The sequence below is a fragment of the Canis lupus genome, chromosome 1, assembly GCF_011100685.1.
Source record: "Canis lupus familiaris isolate Mischka breed German Shepherd chromosome 1, alternate assembly UU_Cfam_GSD_1.0, whole genome shotgun sequence".
Classification (NCBI taxonomy): domain Eukaryota; kingdom Metazoa; phylum Chordata; class Mammalia; order Carnivora; family Canidae; genus Canis; species Canis lupus.
Window position 1 is genome coordinate 118,085,195 of NC_049222.1, and position 19,679 is coordinate 118,104,873.

Sequence of the window (19,679 nt, forward strand, 5' to 3'; positions counted from 1 at the left end):
GGGGGCACTTGGTGGGATGAGCACTGGTTGTTATGCTATATGTTGGCAAATTGAACTCCAATAAAAAAAATTTTTTTAATTAAAAAAATTAAAAATCAAATGGATCTACGAGGTAATATAGCAGTACACCTTTTAGGAAATGTAGACACACTAGCATTTATGGAAAAGGGTGTTCAGGGATCCCTGGGTGGCGCAGCGGTTTGGCGCCTGCCTTTGGCCCAGGGCGCGATCCTGGAGACCCGGGATCGAATCCCACGTCGGGCTCCCGGTACATGGAGCCTGCTTCTCCTTCTGCCTCTCTCTCTCTCTCTCTCTCTCTCTCTGTGTGACTATCATAAATAAATAAAGAAAAAAATATTAAAAAAAAAAAAAAGGAAAAGGGTGTTCATTGTAGCATTACTTAAAATAGTGGAAAATCAGACATACTTTTATTATTGATTCTTTTATTTATCAAATACCAAATGCCTACTCTGTGCTAGGACTGTGTTAAGCACCTGGATATACAGTGAGCATGAAATAGACACAGTGACTTGTGGTCAAGGGCTTAGGGAGAAATCACACGTTAAGCAAGTGATCAGACAAATAAATAAACCAAACTGTCTTAGCACAGTGTGAGATAATGTCAAGGTGGGGGAGGGTTACTTGAGATTAGATGATCAGGGAAGACCTCTCTAAAGAGTGACATTGGTGAGAAAACCTGAAAGGAGAGGCCGGTCAGCCAGGTCAAGCATGGAAGAAGCTGTGTGCAGAAATCGAGAGCTTGGCCTGCTTGAGGCCAGGCCAGCATAGCGCTACTAGCGACGATGGGATGGCCTCCCCAGGAGCTTAGAAACTCTCGAGAGGTGGGACCAGATGGCACAGGGCCTGGGAGGCCAGGAAGAGGGTATAGGAATGGTAATGGACAATGACATAATCTAATTAATGTTCCTTAATGGTCCCCGGGCCATGGTGTGGACTAATGGGGTTAAAGACAAGAAGAAAAACCAGGTTAGAAGCTTTTGTAGTCCAGGTGACAGATAATGGTTGCCTTGCATTGGAGAGAAGCAGATTCATGCAAGACACATTTTGGAGATAGAAGTAGTAGGACTTCAGGTGCCTGGTGGCTCAGTCAGTTGGGCATCTGCCTTTGGCTCAGGTCACGATCCCAGGATCCTGGGATCAAGTCCCACATTGGGCTCCTTGCTCAGCTGGGAATCTGCTTCTCCCTTTCCCTCTGCCTGCTGCTCCCTCTGCTTGTGCTCTCTTTCTGTCAAATAAATAAAGTCTTAAAAAAAAAAAAAAGAAGCAGTGGGACTTGGTGATAAGTTGCCTGTGGGCAGTAAAGGAGTAGGCATCAAAAATGGTTGCCTGAGCCCCGGTGGCACAGCGGTTTAGCGCCTCCTGCAGCCCGGGGTGTGATCCTGGGGACCCGGGATCGAGTCCCACGTCGGGCTCCCTGCATGGAGCCTGCTTCTCCCTCTGCCTGTGTCTCTGCCTCTCAATAAATAAATAAATAAATAAATAAATAAATAAATAAATAAATAAAAATAAATCTTTAGGGATCCCTGGGTGGCGCAGCGGTTTGGTGCCTGCCTTTGGCCCAGGGCGCGATCCTGGAGACCCGGGATCGAATCCCACGTCGGGCTCCCGGTGCGTGGAGCCTGCTTCTCCCTCTGCCTGTGTCTCTGCCTCTCTCTCTCTCTCTCTGTGTATGTGACTATCATAAGTAAATAAAAATTAAAAAAAAAAATAAATCTTTAAAAAAGAAAAAAAGAATGGCTGCCTGACCACCAGTCACCTGTCCAAATGGCCCAAATAGAAACACCACATTGCCATGTGCTGCAAGATTATGGATCAACTGAACCTCTTGTATTGCTGGAAGGACTGCAGAATGGTACAACCGCCAACACACAGGCTGAAGGTATCCCTAAAAGTTGAATATACAGTTACCAATGGCTCAGCCATCCGTTTCCTGGGTATTTGACCTAGAGAAATGAGAACTTGAGTCCACACAAACACCTGCCACATGAATGTTTTGCACAGCTCTATCCATAACTGCCCTAACCTGAAAGCACCCAGAGGGCGGCCAGTGGGTGTGTGGATGGGCCCATTGTGGTACAGCCAGATAATGAGCAAACCACTCAGCACCAGAAACAAATCATGATGCCCACAGTAACTGGGATGAATTTCAAGGACACTCTGCCCAGTGAGAGAAGCCAGTATCAAAAGGTTAGAGATGGTATGATTCCATTTAGGTGGCACTTTTGAAAAGATAAGATTACGATAGATCTGTGGTTGTCCAGTGGTTAGGAGCCAGGGGAGGATGTGACTATAACTAACTGTTCTTTATCTTGATTGCAGTTGTGGTTACAGGAATCCATGAGTGTTAAAATTCACAGAACTGTAAGAGTCCTCCCTGAAAAAGTTCCTTTTTATTGTATGATCATTTTAAGCATAAAAAAGAATTTAATTGGGGCATCTGGTGTCTCAGCGGTTAAGCGTCTGCCTTCGGCTGAGGGTGTGATCCCGGGGTCTTGGGATCGAGTCCCACATCGGGCTCCCTGCAGGGAACCTGCTTCTCCTTCTGCCTATGTCTCTGCCTCTCTCTGTGTCTCTCACAAATAAATAAAATCTTTTAAAAAAACTAAACCTTTGATTTAAAAGGGGGGAGGATTCCAGGGTTTGTGGCACGGGCAGATAGGTAGATGGTCTTGCTGCTGCTCCCTGGCGTGGCCGAGGCTCGGAAGGGGGGCTGCTCCCAGGGAGTGAATGAAGAGCTTGGTTGGGACCAATGACGTTGAGATGTTCACAGTTGAGTACACAAGAGTCTGAGGCTGGAGATGGGAATCTGGAACCATCAATGACTAAAGCTGTGGCCGTGAATTAGAACACCTGAGGAGAGAGGGTGGTGAGCACAAAGGGACAGCCTTCCAGAGCAATGGCTTCCAGAGCTTGGGGACAGAAGGAGGAGCCAGGGCTGAGATAGGGTCCCCCTGGGATTGTGAGGGTTCCTCCGTGGGCTCATCTGCTCTGCTCTGCCTGTGTTCTCCAGAGGCTTCCCTCAAGGAGGAGAGCAGAGGGGAGGACAGCCCTCAGAAAGGGCTTCTGGGGTGGGCAGGGACTTGGAAATACTAAGAATGATTTTAGAAAGTCAGCAGATCTCTGCAGCTGTTTGCCATCAGATCTGGGTGAAGTTATCTCTGAGCTGCACTTGTGGCAAAACAACACTTCCTCCTGCTGCTCTCCCCACCCACCCCCAGCATCTGGACCCTCCTCAGCCTCTCCTGGCACAGGGGCCACAAACTGGAAGCCGGCGCGCCAGACCACAAACCTTAGCCCTGTCTTGTTTTCACCACACACAGGACTTTACCATCATATCAACTTAAAGAAATGTAAGATTTGACAGCCAGCAGCAACAGTGGGTTTTCAACTAGAAGAATCGAAGGTATCGCAGCCCCAAACCCACAGCCCTTCTTGGCAACGAGACAGGAGTTGAATTCTGACGAGCTGGGCATTCCCCAGTTGGCCTAGTCCCCGCTACTCCCTGTAGATCTCTGACGCCAAGATAAGAGCTGGTTGCCACTTACCACCTGTTGGCGCATGGTGTCTGCCTCTCCCCCACCACCCCCCCCAACCTGGGTCATCTTCAGCTGTCTCGTCTGCAGGGTGGCATGGCAAAAGCAGAAACCTGCGTGGCTTGTCCAAAGGTGGGAAGGTGTATTGCCACCATTATGCACACATATAATACGAGGTGACAGAGAGAGGCAAGGTGACCTTGGTGATGAGTTGTTTTTAGAAAGGCTACATTTACACGCAATACAATGCGTCCATTTTAAGCATAGCGTTCGAGAAGTTTTGATAAATGTAGAAATCTGAGTAACTCCCCACCCCGGTCAAGTTATAGAAAACATCCATCACTCTTAAGTGGCCGCCTGGCATCTTCCCAGTCCGTCCCCTCCCCTTCTCACCCGTGGCTCCTGGCAAGCACAGATCCGCTTTCTGTTAGCATAGGGGTTCTGGTACCAGTTCTAACCAGAGGTTGGAGGGGGGCTCCCCCCACGCCACCAAGCAATTCTCGGACACTAACTGGGTGTCTTGTGATTCAACTTAATTCTGACACTATCCCCTTAGAGATAGTGTCACATTCCATAGGCTACGGGGCTGTCTTACAAAACTAACCATCACCCCTCACCCCCCTGCCGCTGCCACTTCAGACACCAATTGCTGGCCCAGGTTCTCCACCTGTGCTTCTGACCCAATGGCTGCAGATTGGAGGTTCCCACGACCCCTTTCTCGGGTTCAATTAACCTGCTAGAGCGGCTCACAGAACTCACAGAAACATTTTACTTGCTAGATCACTGGTCTACCGTAAAGGGCTATGACTCAGGGATAGCCGGATGGAAGAGACACACAGGGCAAGAAGTGGGATGGGGAGGGGGTGCGGAGCTTCCATGCCCTCTCTAACGCACTGCTCTTGCCCAGTTGCCATTTGTTCACCAACCGGAAGCATCCTGCACCCCACCCTTTGGAGTTTATATGGAAGCTTCATTACCCAGGCAGGATTGATTAAATCACTGACCATTGGGGTTGACTCAGCCTCTAGCCCCTGTCCCCTCTCCAGAGGTCAGGAGGTTGGCTCCTCTGGCAGCCAGCCCCCATCCTTAAGTGGGAGTCCAGAAGTCACCTCAGTGTAACAAAAGACACCTTTGTCGTCGCTCTCATCACTTAGGAAACTCCAAAGGTTTTAGGAGCTCTATGGCAGGAATGGGCCACGGAGCAACTAAGACCCTTGGCTAAAGACCAAATATATTTGTTATTATAAATCACAGCATCACAGTCAGAGGCTATACGGTTACCTATTTCAGCAGTTCATTACTTTTATTGCCTGGCGGTATTCTGTTGCATGGCTACATCACAGTTTTTAAATCCGTTCTCTTCTGATGGACACCTGGACCATTTCCCCTTTGGGGCTATTGTGATTAAAGCCGCTGTGAATATTTGTGTACAGCCTGTGTGCACAGAGTTGCTCTCATCCTCCTGAGCAACAGCTAGGAGCACATTGCTGGGTTGTGAGGTCAGAAGCGATGCCCACTTGTGTTTCTCTTGTCCCAGAGCCTGGCCTGATGCCTCCCCAGGCTGGCTGGGGTACGGCTGGTGGACGTGCAATAGCAGGAGCACTGCCAGCACCCCCAGTCAAGGCCCACTCCTTGCTGGCCTAGATGCTCGGTTCACCCTGCAGTGAACTTTTCCTGTTTATATCTTTTCCGGCTGACCTTTTGATTCATAGCATATAATTTGATTGTTTTCCAAAGGATAAACAAACAAGGAGTTAGTCTGAAGGAGGTTTCTAGGGTGTTGAAAGATGAGGCTTGTGCTCCGAGTGCTGAGAACCGCTAGGAAAAGATTATTAGAAGGGGGGGGGCAGGGACAAGGTAAGCAGCAAGCCCTTAATTGTGTACATAGATTGTTAAGTGGCGAATTAGGCATCTAGGAATACATCTTGTCATCTTCGTGTAGCCATAATGTGTGTGACAGTGACTCCACAGGCAAGAAGGCTGGGTAGCTCTCGTGTTTCTAAGAACACTGAGCAGGGCCAAGTGTCTTTCCACAAGACATGATCCCCTCCCCAACTCATTCAACCCTCTCTTGCTTCCATGGCAATCTGTGTCCCATAATAAGCCTGGGAATTTTTATCACTAAAAGGAGAGGAGCTTGCAGGCCAGACTGCCCAGTCAGATGACATTCAACCTCAAAAAGTATCCCATCCAGTAGGTTTGTTTTTTGTCTTGTGATGCTGTGTCCACACAAACCCAGCCAGTCAGCTCTCAAAAAAGCCAAAAGCCCTCTCGAACGAGGGGAGTCCTGACACCTTGGTGCCAGAGCTACTTGACTGGACCCATAAGAAATCTCCCCTGAGTCCAGCTATGATAGGTAAGATAAACACTAGGATTTCATAGCGCCTCCAAAGCGAATCGTCAGAACTTAGAAATTCTAAATAAACTAATTTAGAAGAAGAGGAGATGTCACCAAGTGGATTCTAGTAGGATATAGGATGTTTAGATAGAGACTTACCCGTTACAGTTAAGATGCAGTTGCTACAAGTTAGAGACTGGCTAATAGTGAGTCAACTATAGGATTGCTTATTGACGATGAGTGTGGAGGTGGGGGTCCCAGCTCAGCAAGGCCTTTTGACCCTTCTCCTCCGCCACCCTTAGCTTGTTAGCTTTCTTCCTCCAGTTTGTGGCCTCATGGCCCCCAAGTGGCTGTTGTTACAGCTGCCAGTATCACATCCTCATGAAAAAATTTCCAAACCAGGAGGAGAGAGGGCAGCTCCTCACACATCTATCTCTTTCAGTACAGAGAAAAATCTCTCCCAGACACCCCTCAGCAGACTTCTTACCTTTGGCTGGCTTGAATTGGGTCACTGGGTATTCATTCTGAGAGCAGGCACCGATAAAGGGGAACAGGATTGTCGTAGTTAGTGCCAATTACAACTTAACCCTGGGACTGGGGGACCTGCAACAGGGGATGATTGATTTGGTTGTCTAAACCCAGTGAAATGAGTCTAAATCCAGTAAAGTCACCTCCTTTCCAGAAACATTTCTGGAGCCCATTTCCTCTTCTGCAATATTTTCGCTCCACGTTCCCAGAGGGGGTGAACTCTGTGCACCATCCCACTCCCACCAGGTTTCCCAGACTTCATTTCTTCTAACCCATTCTTTCTCTGGAATGTGATCCCAGCATCCTTTTCCCAGATCGTGGCCACCATCTTGGTGCTTCAATCTCCCTCCATAGGGACGGTTTTTCAGAACTGGCCTTAAAGGGAAGTCAGTAGGCTTCTCACAGACTTTCCAGAGTTTTAGGGGCCACAACTACCTATATTGCCTGGAGTTCTTTTTTTTTTTTTTTTTTAACCAGAGAGGTCATGTCAGGGAGAGGAAGGTAAAAAGTTGACCACTTTCTCACACTATTTCACTTTAGTTTTTTCCTCCACTGCAGACTCTGTGTCCCACTTACAGTTCTCCTCTCCCAGAATCTATGGCCTGACTTCTTCCACATTATTTTACTTTTATTGCTGCTCTGCTTCCTGCTTTGGGATGATTGTTGCAACTAATTTTGTAGAGTCTCAGGCTTCTTGCTCACCCCCATCTATTCTTCAGTTCACTTCATGCCCCCCCAACCCTGACTTGGTCTCATTTTCACCCCCTTCCCAGCATCCAGTTGAAGCAGATTTACCTCTCCTTGCTCCGAGGGACTACAGCATCCCTACCCTTCTGGGCACATTCACAGGCTGAGAGGACCACTTGGTAAAATAGCCAAAGGCTCTGGTCACAGGTGGCATATGCAACTCAGGAAAAGGCAGCAAGTCAGCCTACCTTACCAATCCCAGTTTTCTCTCTGCTTTCCTTCCTGCCCCTCTGCCCTCCTCTGATGGGTGCTGGTCTACATATAGTTTGAACTTGTTGCTGCACAAGCCTGCAACACTCAACGGCCTTTGGCCAAGCTGTATTGGACTGTCTCTGCTAGTTTCTTAATGACTTTGTAAGTAGCCTCTCTAGGTCTCTGGTCACACTTGGAGCTTTACAACTTCTGGCCTCTTCTCAGTTCCTTATAAGCTGAGACTTGACCTGTGGCCCAGGGAACCCTGTGGCAAGGGTGGGTCAAGTCTACCCTTCCTTCCTCCTGTCCTTCTGGGTGGTGCTGCCTTGGGGCTTGCTAAAGGAGGACCCTTCCTTTCAAGAGAGAAAATCTCCTCCTCTGTCATGGCCATCAATGAGTTCCTTTTATAAACTTAAAAAAATTTTTTTGTTAATTAACAAAATTATATTTCTGAGAAACCTGGCTCTCTAAAACCAGGTTGTTAGAACCTTGGCTGATTGAAATCTGGTCAGTAGGAATGGAACATCCCACTGCTGTTCAGATGATCTGAGCGGGGCATGTGACACGGAGAAGCAGCCTGGCTTTTCAACCTCCAGAGCTTCAGAAAAAGTGTTTTCAGACTCAAAATTCTGCCTTTATCTTTTCCATTTTCCAAAGGAAAAAGCCCAGGCCTGAAATGGATCTCTTTGCATACAGGTCTCTTTGCTCTGTGCCTGTCAAGCCCTGCTTCACTGAAACTTTGCCTAAAATTCCCCTTACCCCAAATCCTAAAATAACCCTGTCTTGTCTCTCATGAGATTCCCATGGTTCCTCTGGAATGTGGTTTCCTTTGCTCCAGCAACCTAATCAATTCCACTCTGTCGGGCTACAATTGTGTGTGACAGGCTTTATCACTCTGTGAGGTAAGACTAGTTCTGTAGCTCATTAGTTCTCAACAGGTCCAACATTGCCCCCCAAAGAGGTGAAAGTTAGTTGTAGGGGAGCAGTGGTTTGTGGCCTTCCAAAGGCTGTATCCATAAACAGGTATAGAGTGTGTCTGCTGTGTTAAAATTTCACACACAGGGGAGAAGAAGGGGCTGAACAGGAAAAAATATCCAAAAAGTTTCCTTGAGGGGACAGAGATACAAAAAGTTTGAGAAACAGTGCTTTCCCTAAATATTGAGTAGCTTTTTGTGTCCATTGTTCGATAAGTAGGTGCCTACTTATTGGCTCTTGGTTGCGCTAGAATTGAGTTCTTCTGACCTCTGTCTTGGGAGAGATTTGACCTCTTCCAGCATCTAGAATTTCCACCTTACCTGTGGGGAGCTCCCACCCGCTTGCATTGCCAACTGGTGAGAGGGCACGATGCTCCCTGTCATGCACACATACGCTCCCATGACACTGTCTGCCAGTCTCATTTCTCTGCCCAGGCGGACACAGGGTAATGGTTCTAGAACACACCTGCCATTCCCTGAGCATCCCTTTCCCTTGGCTTCCACAAGACATGGAAAACACTGCCACTGTCCCCTCAACACAGCCCAGACAGCGGCCCCGGCTTCTGATGATTGTTTATCCTCCCCACCTCTAGCCTTTTGCTTATACAGACTGGAGAGAGGGTGGCGCTGGGTGATAGTTGGAAGCAGCAAAGCCCTCTAAGCCGCCTCTTACTCCTCATTATGAACCCTGGAAGAGGAGTCAGGCTCCTGTGCTGCATGGCCCTCTCTAGCATGTGGGGTTTCCAACTCCTTTTTGTTCCAAGTTGGGTCCTTGTTACCCATTCTGGAGTCACAGGACTTCATGTCACCTCTGTTCCCTTTCTGAGACATGTAGACTCGTATCCATATTGACTTCTTAGCTGTCACCAGGGCTGAGTGCCTTGGGACAGAAGATGAGTCACAGGTCAGAGAGACAGCTCGTGCCTTCATCTCTGCACTGAGATGATGTCTGTCCCCTTCCACCTGAAGCCCAATCTTCTCCCCACCCCCAACAGCCAGCCCTGGTTCTCCAGTGACCTTAACCCCAGGGAGAAAGCGGATGCTGAAGACGTTAGTATTGGAAGTCCGTATGGTTCTCGGCCCAGCCACCTGCACAGGAGGGGCCCAACAAATGTTTTTTGAACCAAAGTTGAGTGAGTAAAAGAGGTGCCCGCGTTTCTCTGGTTGCCTTGCAGGGAGAGGAGGCCCAAACCCACTTTCTCATCCACCACCCTTCAGTAGGAAAGGAAGGCTTACTAAATGGTCACATCTCGATAAAAATAGCTCTTAAGAACGTTCATCTGTCTTTGAAGTCAACCGTGCTGATTATTTTTTTTTTCAAGCGAGTTTCTAACAATACGGGAAGAAGACTTAGCCACACAGAGAGCCAAGCTGCTTTGCATGTAATTCCAGTTGTCCTCGTGGCCTGTTTACATTTGTCCTAGCCGGACCATCTCACTGGCTCTGGAAGACAGACCCAGCCCACTCTGTGTGAATAATACACAGCTGCAGGCAGAAGAGCAGAGTGGGTGAGGGCACGGGATTCTGGGGCAGCTAATTCTGGCCTCCAGTCCTGCATCAATCACTCACGGACTCATGGACTGTAGGATCTCAAGAGAGAGACTTCACCTGTCGGGGCTCATCCCCTCCTCTGCAAAATGAGAATAATAATAGTCCCTGCCACATGGTTGCTGAGAGGATCAAAGATAATGGATCAGGCCAAGTCCTTCGCATAAATTAGCTGTTATCTTTATTCCTCCAGCCCAGATCCTCTCCCAACATCTGGGCATTTTAGCCCTTTTCCTTCAGAGTCTAGGATAAAATCCTTCCATCCACCAATCCCATCTGGCCCACATGTACCATAAGAAAAAGCGGCGCCTGGGTGGCTCCGTCGATTGAGTGTCCAACTCTTGATTTTGGCTCAGGTCATGATCTCAGGGTCCTGAGATCAAGCCCTTTATCAGGCTCTGCATTGGGTGTGGAGCCTGCCTGAGATTCTCTCTCCCTCTCCCTCTGCACCTTCCCCCATCTCGCGTGTCTATGCATGCATGTTCTCTCTCCAGAAAAAAAAAAAAAAAAAAAAAAAAAAGAAGAAGAAGAAGGAAAAACCATTCTCTTTTACTTGCTACCAGATTTATTTAGGTCATTTTTCTTCTGTCATTTTTCATAAATATCCCTGAAAATCTGAGTTTACTAAATAATGGAAACTTTCTGGAAAAGTCCACATAAAAGCAAGATACTCCCTCAAGCCTGGGATCCTGGGTACCCACTCTTGACCTGCTGGGCAGGAGCAGCTCTGAAGGGTGGCTGCTTCCACCTCCCGTCCCAAGCCACCGGCAGCTCCCTCAGTCCCTGCTCATGGCTCTCTTCTCTTTTACCCTCAGAAAAGCCCGGGAGCTGGCCTGCTGCCCTGGGAGCTCATTTTCCTTCAGCACACGCTCTCATCCTATTTCCCAGGGCCAAGTCCACAGCATGGGGTGTGGGTGGGTGGGGATGGGAAAGGAGGGCAGTTGGGGAAGATGGAGAGCTGGGCCCCGCGAGCGCATCCTTGGGAAGCTGGGTGCCTGCTCCGCCGGGCTGCCTCGGTCCTCAGCAGCCCCCCACCTCCCCCGACTCCCCAGTCCTGCCTGACTCAAGCTGGGAAGTGCTAGGCCGCTCAGCCGCCCACTCCACAGCCCTCCGGAGTCCACTCCCTGCTCTCTACGTTGGACAGCTCCCGCGGCTGCCCCCCTCCTCATTCTTCTCTTTCAGCTTCAGGCTGCCCTCCTCCCTCCAGGGGCGCCAGCCCCCAGTCAGCCTTCTCAGCAGCCCGTGAAAGTCAGCCTGGAATCCGGATGATGAGAAGTAGTAGACAAGGGGGTCGACACAGGAATTCAGGGTGCTAAGGAGCAACACATAACTTCTCCACGCTGGGCTTTCACCCCGGATGTAGCCCACGACGTGAGACACATTGTAGGGCCCGAAGCAGACGAGGAAGTTGAGCAGCGTGGCTGCCACAAGCCCAACCACCCTCCGCCGCCGCCGGTGGCTGGCTCCCCTGCTGAGCACCCATACCAGGTGGCCGTAGCAGTAGCTGGTGATGAGCAGGGGACACCCCGAAAAGGACCACAGCCATCTCCAGCCTGACGGGCAGGAGAATAGCCAGCTGGTTCTCCTGGAATTCCAAGTAGCAGGTGTCATTGTTGGTGTGGCTGTAGGAGGAGTTCCTTGAGAATTCGGTGATGTAGACCACGCTGCAGTGCGCGCCGGCCACGAGCCAGCAGGCCCCACTGACCAGGCCGGCCTGTCTAGGCCTTGGCCGGGCCTTGTACCATAGGGGGTAGGCCACGCTCAGGAAGCGCTCGACGCTCACAGCTGCCAGGAAGAGGGAAGTAAGATAGATGGTGGTGAAGAAGAGGAATCCGGAGAAGGGGCAGAAGATGAAGGGCAGGGGCCAGCGCATGCCGCTGGCTGCCTCCACCATGCGGAATGGCAGGAAGAGCAGCAGGAGCAGGTCGGAGATGGTCAGGTTGAGCAAGAGCACGTCCACAGCCACCGGGCGCCGCCGCAGCTTGCCCAGGAAGATCACCAGGGCCACCAGGTTGAGAGGGAGGCCCACGAGGAAGGTGAAGAGGTACACAGAGAAGTAGAGCCAGTGATTGCCGGGGAAGAAGGACAAGTCCGGGCTTGTGTCCATGGTGATGGCCACTGGAGAAAGACAGACAGATGGAGGTGTTAGTCTGAGTGCGGACCTTGGTGTCTCGTGCCAGCGGCATCTCAACCACTGGCAGAGAACACTGAAACCTCCCCCCCAGCCCCTCAAGCTCCCTGATACTTTCTCCAGCAGGGACAGCCTGGCTGTCTTCCTGGTCAGGCCCTGTCCCCTGTCGCTTCTCCAGAAAAGCAAGCACCAAAGGGCCCTCCCTTCCCAAGCCTCCTGGTCCCTTGCTCACCTGCTTCTTTGAGAACCCAACTGCTCTGCCCCCAGCACCTTGCCGGCTCCTGCAGAACAGTATAGTTAGTTCTTTATCTGGAAGAACTGATAAAGACCCATGACATCATTCCCCGTTGAGCAATCACACAAAAGATGCCTTTAGCTCCATTACCAGCACCGCGCCAGTATGCAAAATGAGGAGCAAATTCCACAACTCTGTGCCTTGCTCATGGGTTGTCTCAGAGAGGATGCTCGAGCCAGCCCCAAGCCGTCTTCCCCTCCCGGATCCTCCACTTGAATTTTATCTGCTTCTCTGGAATGGCAGTCATCCAATTTGCCTTGTAAGGGCAGGAAGCACGACGCCGTGATGGAGAGCCTGGGATCTGGAGCCCGTGGCCTGGGTGCACTGCCGACTCTGTCACTAACTCTGTGTTTTGGGGGCAAGTGACGTAAACTCTCTATCTCTGCTTCCTCGTCTGCAAAGCAGGGATAATCACAGTACCAATGTCATAGGGTTGTCGTTATTAAAGCATTAATACCTGTCAAGTGCCGGGAACGGAACCTGGCATGTTGTGATGAATACTTAACAGATGTTAGCTGCCATCATCCGAGTCACTGGTATGGGCTTGTCTCCGGGGTGATGGCAATAATGATGATGATAATGATGATTTAGGGGGCACATAATCTGTAGCAGACACTCTGCCTCCAAGGGCATCGCCAATCTGTCCTTGTGCCTCACGGGGTGGGAGGGAAGTGACTCACTCCGGGCAATACAGCTTGGTAAGAATCACCACCAGGGTTCAAACCCAAGTTCTGTCCAGCGTCAGAGAGTATTTATCATTCAAATATTCATGGAGCACAGTGAGATACCATTTTATACCCTCTGGAATGGCCCTAGGCAAAAAAAAAACTAGACAATACCAGGTGGTCAGCAAGAGGTAGAGGTACCAGGCGAGAATCCTCTTGTACGTTGCTGGTAAGACTATAATAAAATGGTAGAGTGACCTTGGAAAGCAGTTTCTTAAAACAATATAAATTGACCACGTGACCCAGCTCCACTATAGGATCCACGTAAGCAAAATAGCATTATTCATAACAGCCAGCAGGTGAACGGAATACTATTTGCCAATAAAATGGAATAAAATACCTGTGAGTACGAGGACACGGATGAACCTCAAAAACATGCCAAGTGAAACAAGCCAGACATAAAAGACCATGTGCTGTATGTTTCCATTTATACAAAATGTCCAGAATAGGCAAATTTGTGCATACAGGAAGTAGATTACTAGTTGCCTGGGAACTTAGGGGGATTAACCGTGAATGAGCAGGTGGGGCCTTACCGGGCTGATGAAAATGTCCTAAACCGGATGACAGTGATAGTCGCGCACCTCAGCAAACTTCCTAAAACTCATGGACTAGTGCACTTAAAATGGGTGAATTGTAGAACACATAAATTTTATCTCAAATAAATTGTTAAAAACGGAGACCACAGCAAAGTTTTTGCTGTCACGGGTTGGGTGGTAGTGAGGTCTCGGGGGACTGAGTGGTAGGAGGGGAATAAAGACTCGGTGACACAGGGGCAGGGAACCACTGGGGAAGCCCTGCAGGTGAACAGACTAGCAGGTGCGTACGGGTGACCTCCTGGGGAACCTGTAGAAGGAGCTTCGTAGGGGCAAGGGTCACGAGGGCGCTGGGGGCGGGTCATGTGGGGCTTCGGGGACCCTCGGGAGGAACTAAGTTCCACCCCTAAGTGGAGCAGACACAATTAACTGGAAGAAGTGGTCCGGCAGCAGCAGGTGCTCCAGAGCAGTGGGAGAGCGAGCGGCCCTGGCTTGCTGGGAGGGGCAGTGAGGCCGCGTGGGCTAGAGTTTGGCTTACGCTGAAATTCTCTGGTGTCACCACTGTGCGAGGAATAAACTTGTTCCTCGATTCTATGGAGCTTCAGGCAGTTTCGTGACTTCTCTGGTCTGTTTTCATCTAATTATAAAACAGATAATAAAATTTCCTTCCGAAGGCTGTTGTGAACAGTCATTCATTCAGCAAACATTTGCCGAGATCCTACTAAGGTGCCAACGCTCCCCTCTAGGTGCCGGGAACGTATCAGCAAATAAAACTCCTTGCCCTTGTAGACATTGAAGCTGGTATAAACCCGTCCATGCACACCAGGCCTTTTTGTGTCCTCTATGTGCGTGGCATGGCTGTCTTTAGAGGAACGAGTCTGCTTCCTGCATCGCGCCTCATCAGAGCAGATGCCCCAAGGTTTGTCTCCTCCGTGGCCACTCCCTCTACAGCTCTCTCGAGGGGTCCAGGTGCCACCATTCACCTTTGCAAAGTGGACCACAGGGACAGGCATGAACCTCGACACCCCAAAGTTTTCAAATCTCCCCTGACCCTTCGGGGTCCTGCCTTGAAGGATGGCATCCCGCATCCGCCCCTCCCTTGCTGTAGAGGCCTGGAAAGTTGCTTTCTTTTATATATATATATATTTTTTAATTGAAGTTCGATTTGCCAACATATAGTATGACACCCAGTGCTCATCCCGTCAAGTGCTCCCCTTAGTGCCCGTCACCCAGTCACCCCATCCCCTCTTCCTGCCTCCCCTTCCACTACCCCTTGTTCGTTTCCCAGAGTTAGGAGTCTCTCTCTATTTATTCCCACTCATTTTCCCTCCTTTCCCCCATTTCGTAACCTGCAAAATGAAGACAGTAATAACACTTGGCTCCGGGACCGTAGCTAACTTTTGCAGTGCCTCTGTGCTGTGTAATTAGGTAAATGCACCCCCCACGCCCCCTCCAGGAGGAACACCCTCCACCGGGGTGCACTGCTTGAGGAACAAGTGGTATCTTTGCTCCAATTAGAATAATATGCTCCTTCCTCTAGACGGAAGCAGCCCCTTGCAGGGCACATGGCTCGGTGAGCAAAGCCCAGGTTGAAATGTAGTAAATGTTTGCCCCTCTGCCCGGCATGCTTGTGCAGTGAACAAGCTGCCCATCCGTACAGCAGCAGCATGGCCAAATCAGAGCATTGCGTGAAGTGGGACAACACTTGAAAAGCGCTGCATGTGGTGACTACCACACCTTAGAGACTCTTGGTTAGGTGACTATTTCTGGTGTTGCTAGTATTTTCCCTCTCCCTGCTGGAGCATCCTTTTTCCTACCAACTTCCTGTTCACAATTCCAATGCTGCCCTCTTGTGAGTCCCAAGTGGTATAACAGCGTCAGTATCTTGACTCCTGCCTCTTACTCGCAAATGAAGATGTTCTTTCCTAGGCCACACGTTGGGAGTAGCATCTCCCAAAGGGTATCGGCAGAGCAACCTTTCCTCAACGTTGGAGGAAAACCTCCGTAGCACTGGCAGGGGGGCACGGGGAGAAGAGGGACGGGCACAGGTGGGGAGTTGCGCCGATGGGCCCAGAGGCAAGCTTACCTTCCTTCTGTGACCTAGCTCCTGGCCTCCGGTCTTCCCTGCAGCTGGGGTGCGGCCTTCTGCCGGGCTCAGGCCTTTCCAAGCCGCTCCAGGGATGCTCCCAGGCAAGGCTGCGCTGCAGCTCCTCTGGAGGAGTCCCCAGCAGGGGCCCGGCCAGGCAGCCAGGCCCTCCTGCTCCATGCCCCTTGTCCCCAGCAGCGGCTACTACTTCTGAGATGTCCCTCCTTTCGTTCTTGCCACACTTGTCACCCGGCCGGTGCCCCCTCCCAAGTAGCCAGTCACCAGTGGGTTGAGCACCACGCTCCAAGCCCCCGTGATGAGCCCCAGTTTCCGCCAGCAGCCTCCTATGTCGGGGCGCAGGAAGCCAGCCACGTTGGAGGCATTGTAAGGTCCTAAGCAGAACAGCAGCGTGAGCAGAGCCCCGCCGGCCACCCAGGCTGCCCTTAGCTTCCGTCTGTGGCTCAGGCCTGAGCGGGCCAGTGCCCGGAGGCAGCCCACGTAGCAGAAGGCCGTGATGGTCAGGGGCAGGAAGAAGAGCAGGAGAGAGAGGGTGAGGCGAGCGGGGCCCGCTGAGGCAGGGTCCCAGGCCTCCAGGCAGACTGGAGAGCCGTTGACCGGCGTGTTGATGCCCAGGGAGCTGGTGGTGTTGTCCACCCAGCCTCCCGGAGCCTCCAGCCCGAAGACCAACCCCAGGTGACAGAGGACCAGGGCCCATATGGCCGCACACACGGCCCAGGAGTAGCGCGGCCTGCGGGCCGCTTGGTAGCCCAAGGGGAAGGCGGCCCCCAGGTAGCGGCCGACGCTCAGGGCAGCCAGGAAGCCCCCGCCGGCGTAGAGGGGCGCGAAGTGGGCCAGGGCAAAGGCGGGGCAGAGCGGGGCGGGCAGAGGCCAGGCGCCCAGGGCCAGCGCCTCCACCGCCTTCAGGGGCAGGGAGGCCGCCAGCAGGAGGTCAGAGAAGCCCAGGTGGAGGGCGTAGACGAGGCTGGGGGTGAGGCGGAGCCGGGCGTGGGACACGGCGCCCCCGATGGCCAGGATGTTGAGCGGGAAGCCCAGCGCGAAGGCGGCCACATAGAGGGCGAAGAAGAGCTGCGGGGGCAGGTCCATGGGGCCAGGGCTGAGCTCCCCTCGCTCCCCACCCTGGGATGGGCCCGGGCAGGGTGGGGGGGCAGGGCAGGGGCTCCCGGGGTCACGGACCGCCCCCAGCGCTAGAAGCCATCTAGCGCGACACCAACTATCTCAACGAGGGAGGCCCCCAGGGAGCAGGCGAGCCTGGGCGCCAAGTGAGGTCTCTAGCTCGGGCCTCTGCTTCCTGTCCTCCGTATCCTCGTATCCTCGTATCCCCGTATCCTCGTATCCTCGCTTAAAGCACAAAGGAAGCGAGCAGGTCCCGTTCGAGGAAAGGCCGCCTGGTTTCTGAGACTGGGGAGAGAAGGGGCAGAAAGTCAGGACAGAGTCAGGCCCCCGGCAGGGACAGGGGGCACCTGCATGGCAGCCGGTGGGGGGCTGGTGGCGACTCCTAGCTGAGGGGGGATGTCAGGATTGGGGTAAGGTGGGTAAAGGGCAGGCGAAGGGGGGCGGCGCGGGGTTGAGCCCAAAGGCAGGCCAGGCCCCACATCAGGGCCACCGGGAATGACCTTAGCCAACCTCAGGGGGCGCCCCGGGCAGGTAATGCTGGGGGGCCTGGGGGATAATCGCAGGAGAGAGGAGCCAAAAGAAGAGGGACTCACCTCTTGGCGCTGCCAGATGTCTCTGAGGCTCAGGAGTCCCCCTCGCTGGGCTGAGGGAGGGCGTCCAGGATGGGCAGTGAGCCGGAAGGTAGAGGAGGGCGGGGAGGCAGGGCCATTAGCCCGAGGCTGCAGCAGCCTGGGTGAGCAGCTAATGGGGCATCTCAGCGCAGGAGCCGGGGTACGGGTCCAAACGGATGATGCAAACACAGGGCGGGGGCTGGGGAGCAATGAGGGGTAGCGTGAGGCGTGTGTAGCTAGTCCCTTAAAGGAGCAGGGTGGTGGGGGGGGCGTCCAGGCTACGGCTTGATCCCACCCCACCCCAGCCTGTTCAGCCCTGCTCTGGGCGCTGTCTTCTCTCCTCCCGGCCTTACGGGCTCACTCAGACACCACAAACTTTGGTGGCCCACCCCACGGCAATTCGGTGACTGGAATGTGGGACAATGAAGTAATCATTTCAGGGATGTCTCCTCTGCCCTCCCCGGACCCCCACAGATGGTGGGCACATTTTGGGAGGAGAGGGCTCCGGTGTTCCCTGTCCTTTCCCCTCTGGCTCGATGACAGTAGTTTCTGACCCTTCCTTCTGGTGCCGGCAGGAGTGGCGCAAAGGACAGATGAGGGACGGGTCTCGTTGGGTGGCCCTGAAGTGCCGAGCCGTGGTCCCCGTACTGTGTCCCTCTGGGACACTTGGACCGATGCTGGGCGGATGGTTCGAGGCATGGATGGTGTGAGACTCCAGCGCACTGCTTAGCTTTCTTCTCAGCCTCGGAGAATTCACCCACTTACTCCCTATGGGGGTCACCTTGCCCTTCTAGGAAGATCTTTTTTTTTTTTTTTAAGATTTTATTTATTTACTCATGAGACACACAGAGAGGGACACAGAGACATAGGCAGAGGGAGAAGCAGGCTCCCTGCTCCCAGGACCCCGGGATCACGCCCTGAGCCACAGGCAGATGCTCCACCACTGAGCCACCCAGGTGCCCCTTCTAAGTGAGATTTAAAATGGCCACAGTCTGTCTGGGGGTTTTGTCTCTCTGTCTCTGACTATACCTGTGTCTCTCTGTCTCTGCCTCGGACAACACAAACGCTTTCTGGACTTCAGACTCCTCTGTTTTGGGGGGTGTGTTTCAGCCATCAGGTCCTCCCGGATTCCAAGCACCCAGGACAAGCTTCGCTAGGGGTTTCCTGGGAGCGTCCCCCCTTGGCCCCCAGGCTTCAGGTGGGGGCAGCACGGGATTCTCGGGGCACCAACAATTGCCTCCAAAGAAATAACTGAATCCATCCCCCCTTCCCTACTTCATTTGCTAAACTGATTCTTGGTTGCTTCCCTCCCATGGCCTGCGTATGTGGTCCAGCACCTCCCTGGGGATAGAGAAGAACTCGCCATCTGTTGTTTAGTATTTTATCCTTGGGAACCAACAGAACCAAAGGAAAAATCAGAAGGACCATTTCACCCCCTATAACGAGTGTTTGGAAGAGGAGAAAAGCAAGGCGTGAAGGGAGACATTAGACCTTCAAGATCTCTGCTTTGGCCCCACCCATCTGGGGTTCAGATCTGTGCCCTGCGTCACCCCCTCAGAGGGCCTCCCTTGAACCCTCTCCAGATGGGCCCCTGCCCTGCTCCTGTCTCTCCGTCTTTATCTTGGGCTGTGTTTATCCCTAGCACTATGAGCCTGTGACATCAGATTTGCTGGCTCCTCTGCTAGGATGCTGGTCAGTGAGGCCGAAGGTTTCTGTCTGCTTTGTCCATCCCTTGTCGCATCATGGTAGGGGCTCGGGAATTGAGTGAATGGCCAGTTTTCTGGGCCCTGGGAGGACAGTGAGCTGGGGGGCAGGGTGGAGGACTGCCTGGATTCAGGAGTCCCTGGCTTTGGAGTTGTCTGACCACCTGCCCTGCACACCTCCGCGGTGCCTATTACAGCCACATCTCTCGGGCAATTGGTCACGAAGTAGGTTTATGTCAGCAGCTGGGCTCGGACAGGCTGGCAGGGCACCTGCTGGTTGCCAGGGAGCCTGTGCCAGACCTCATTGGGGTCAAGGCTGTCTTCAGGTCCTTTGAGGGGATCTTGCCCTAAAACCTTTTGGGCACCCAAGACTAGAGATCCCCCAGATTAGGCGTATGCCATTTCTTTTCTGTATCCCAATGACTGCTCTATGCTGGATGCATTGACGCGTGCTGGGTAAATATTTGCTGAATAAAGAGTTGAATGTGTGAGCGATACTGGACTTCATTCTTGAGACAGTAACCCCAAACCCCTACTCTCTCCCTGAAAGGGAGTTCTTGCAGTCTCCCCTTCCTCCAGA

General features: G+C 52.3%; 2 protein-coding genes across 2 annotated transcripts; both read right to left on the reverse strand.

Annotated features, from left to right (window-relative positions):
* Positions 1-10,408: 10,408 nt before the first annotated feature.
* On the reverse strand, positions 10,409-12,520 carry FFAR3 (free fatty acid receptor 3). Its single transcript, XM_038529335.1, is given in 5 exon segments — positions 10,409-11,040; positions 11,043-11,402; positions 11,404-11,999; positions 12,245-12,293; positions 12,398-12,520. Coding segments are annotated over 3 exon segments (1,017 nt in total). The 5' UTR covers positions 11,989-11,999; positions 12,245-12,293; positions 12,398-12,520; the 3' UTR covers positions 10,409-10,968.
* Positions 12,521-15,833: 3,313 nt separating this feature from the next.
* Positions 15,834-17,580, reverse strand: FFAR1 (free fatty acid receptor 1). The gene is made up of 2 exons (XM_038529336.1): positions 17,379-17,580; positions 15,834-17,070 (listed from the first exon to the last, which is right to left on the reverse strand). Exon 2 carries the CDS (start codon positions 16,753-16,755, stop codon positions 15,856-15,858), a length of 900 nt encoding a protein of 299 aa, XP_038385264.1. The 5' UTR covers positions 16,756-17,070; positions 17,379-17,580; the 3' UTR covers positions 15,834-15,855.
* Positions 17,581-19,679: the final 2,099 nt, after the last annotated feature.

Coding starts and splice junctions, on each gene's coding strand:
- FFAR1 (XM_038529336.1), bottom strand. CDS start 16,755: ATGGACCTGCCCCCGCAGCTCTTCTTCGCCCTCTATGTGGCCGCCTTC.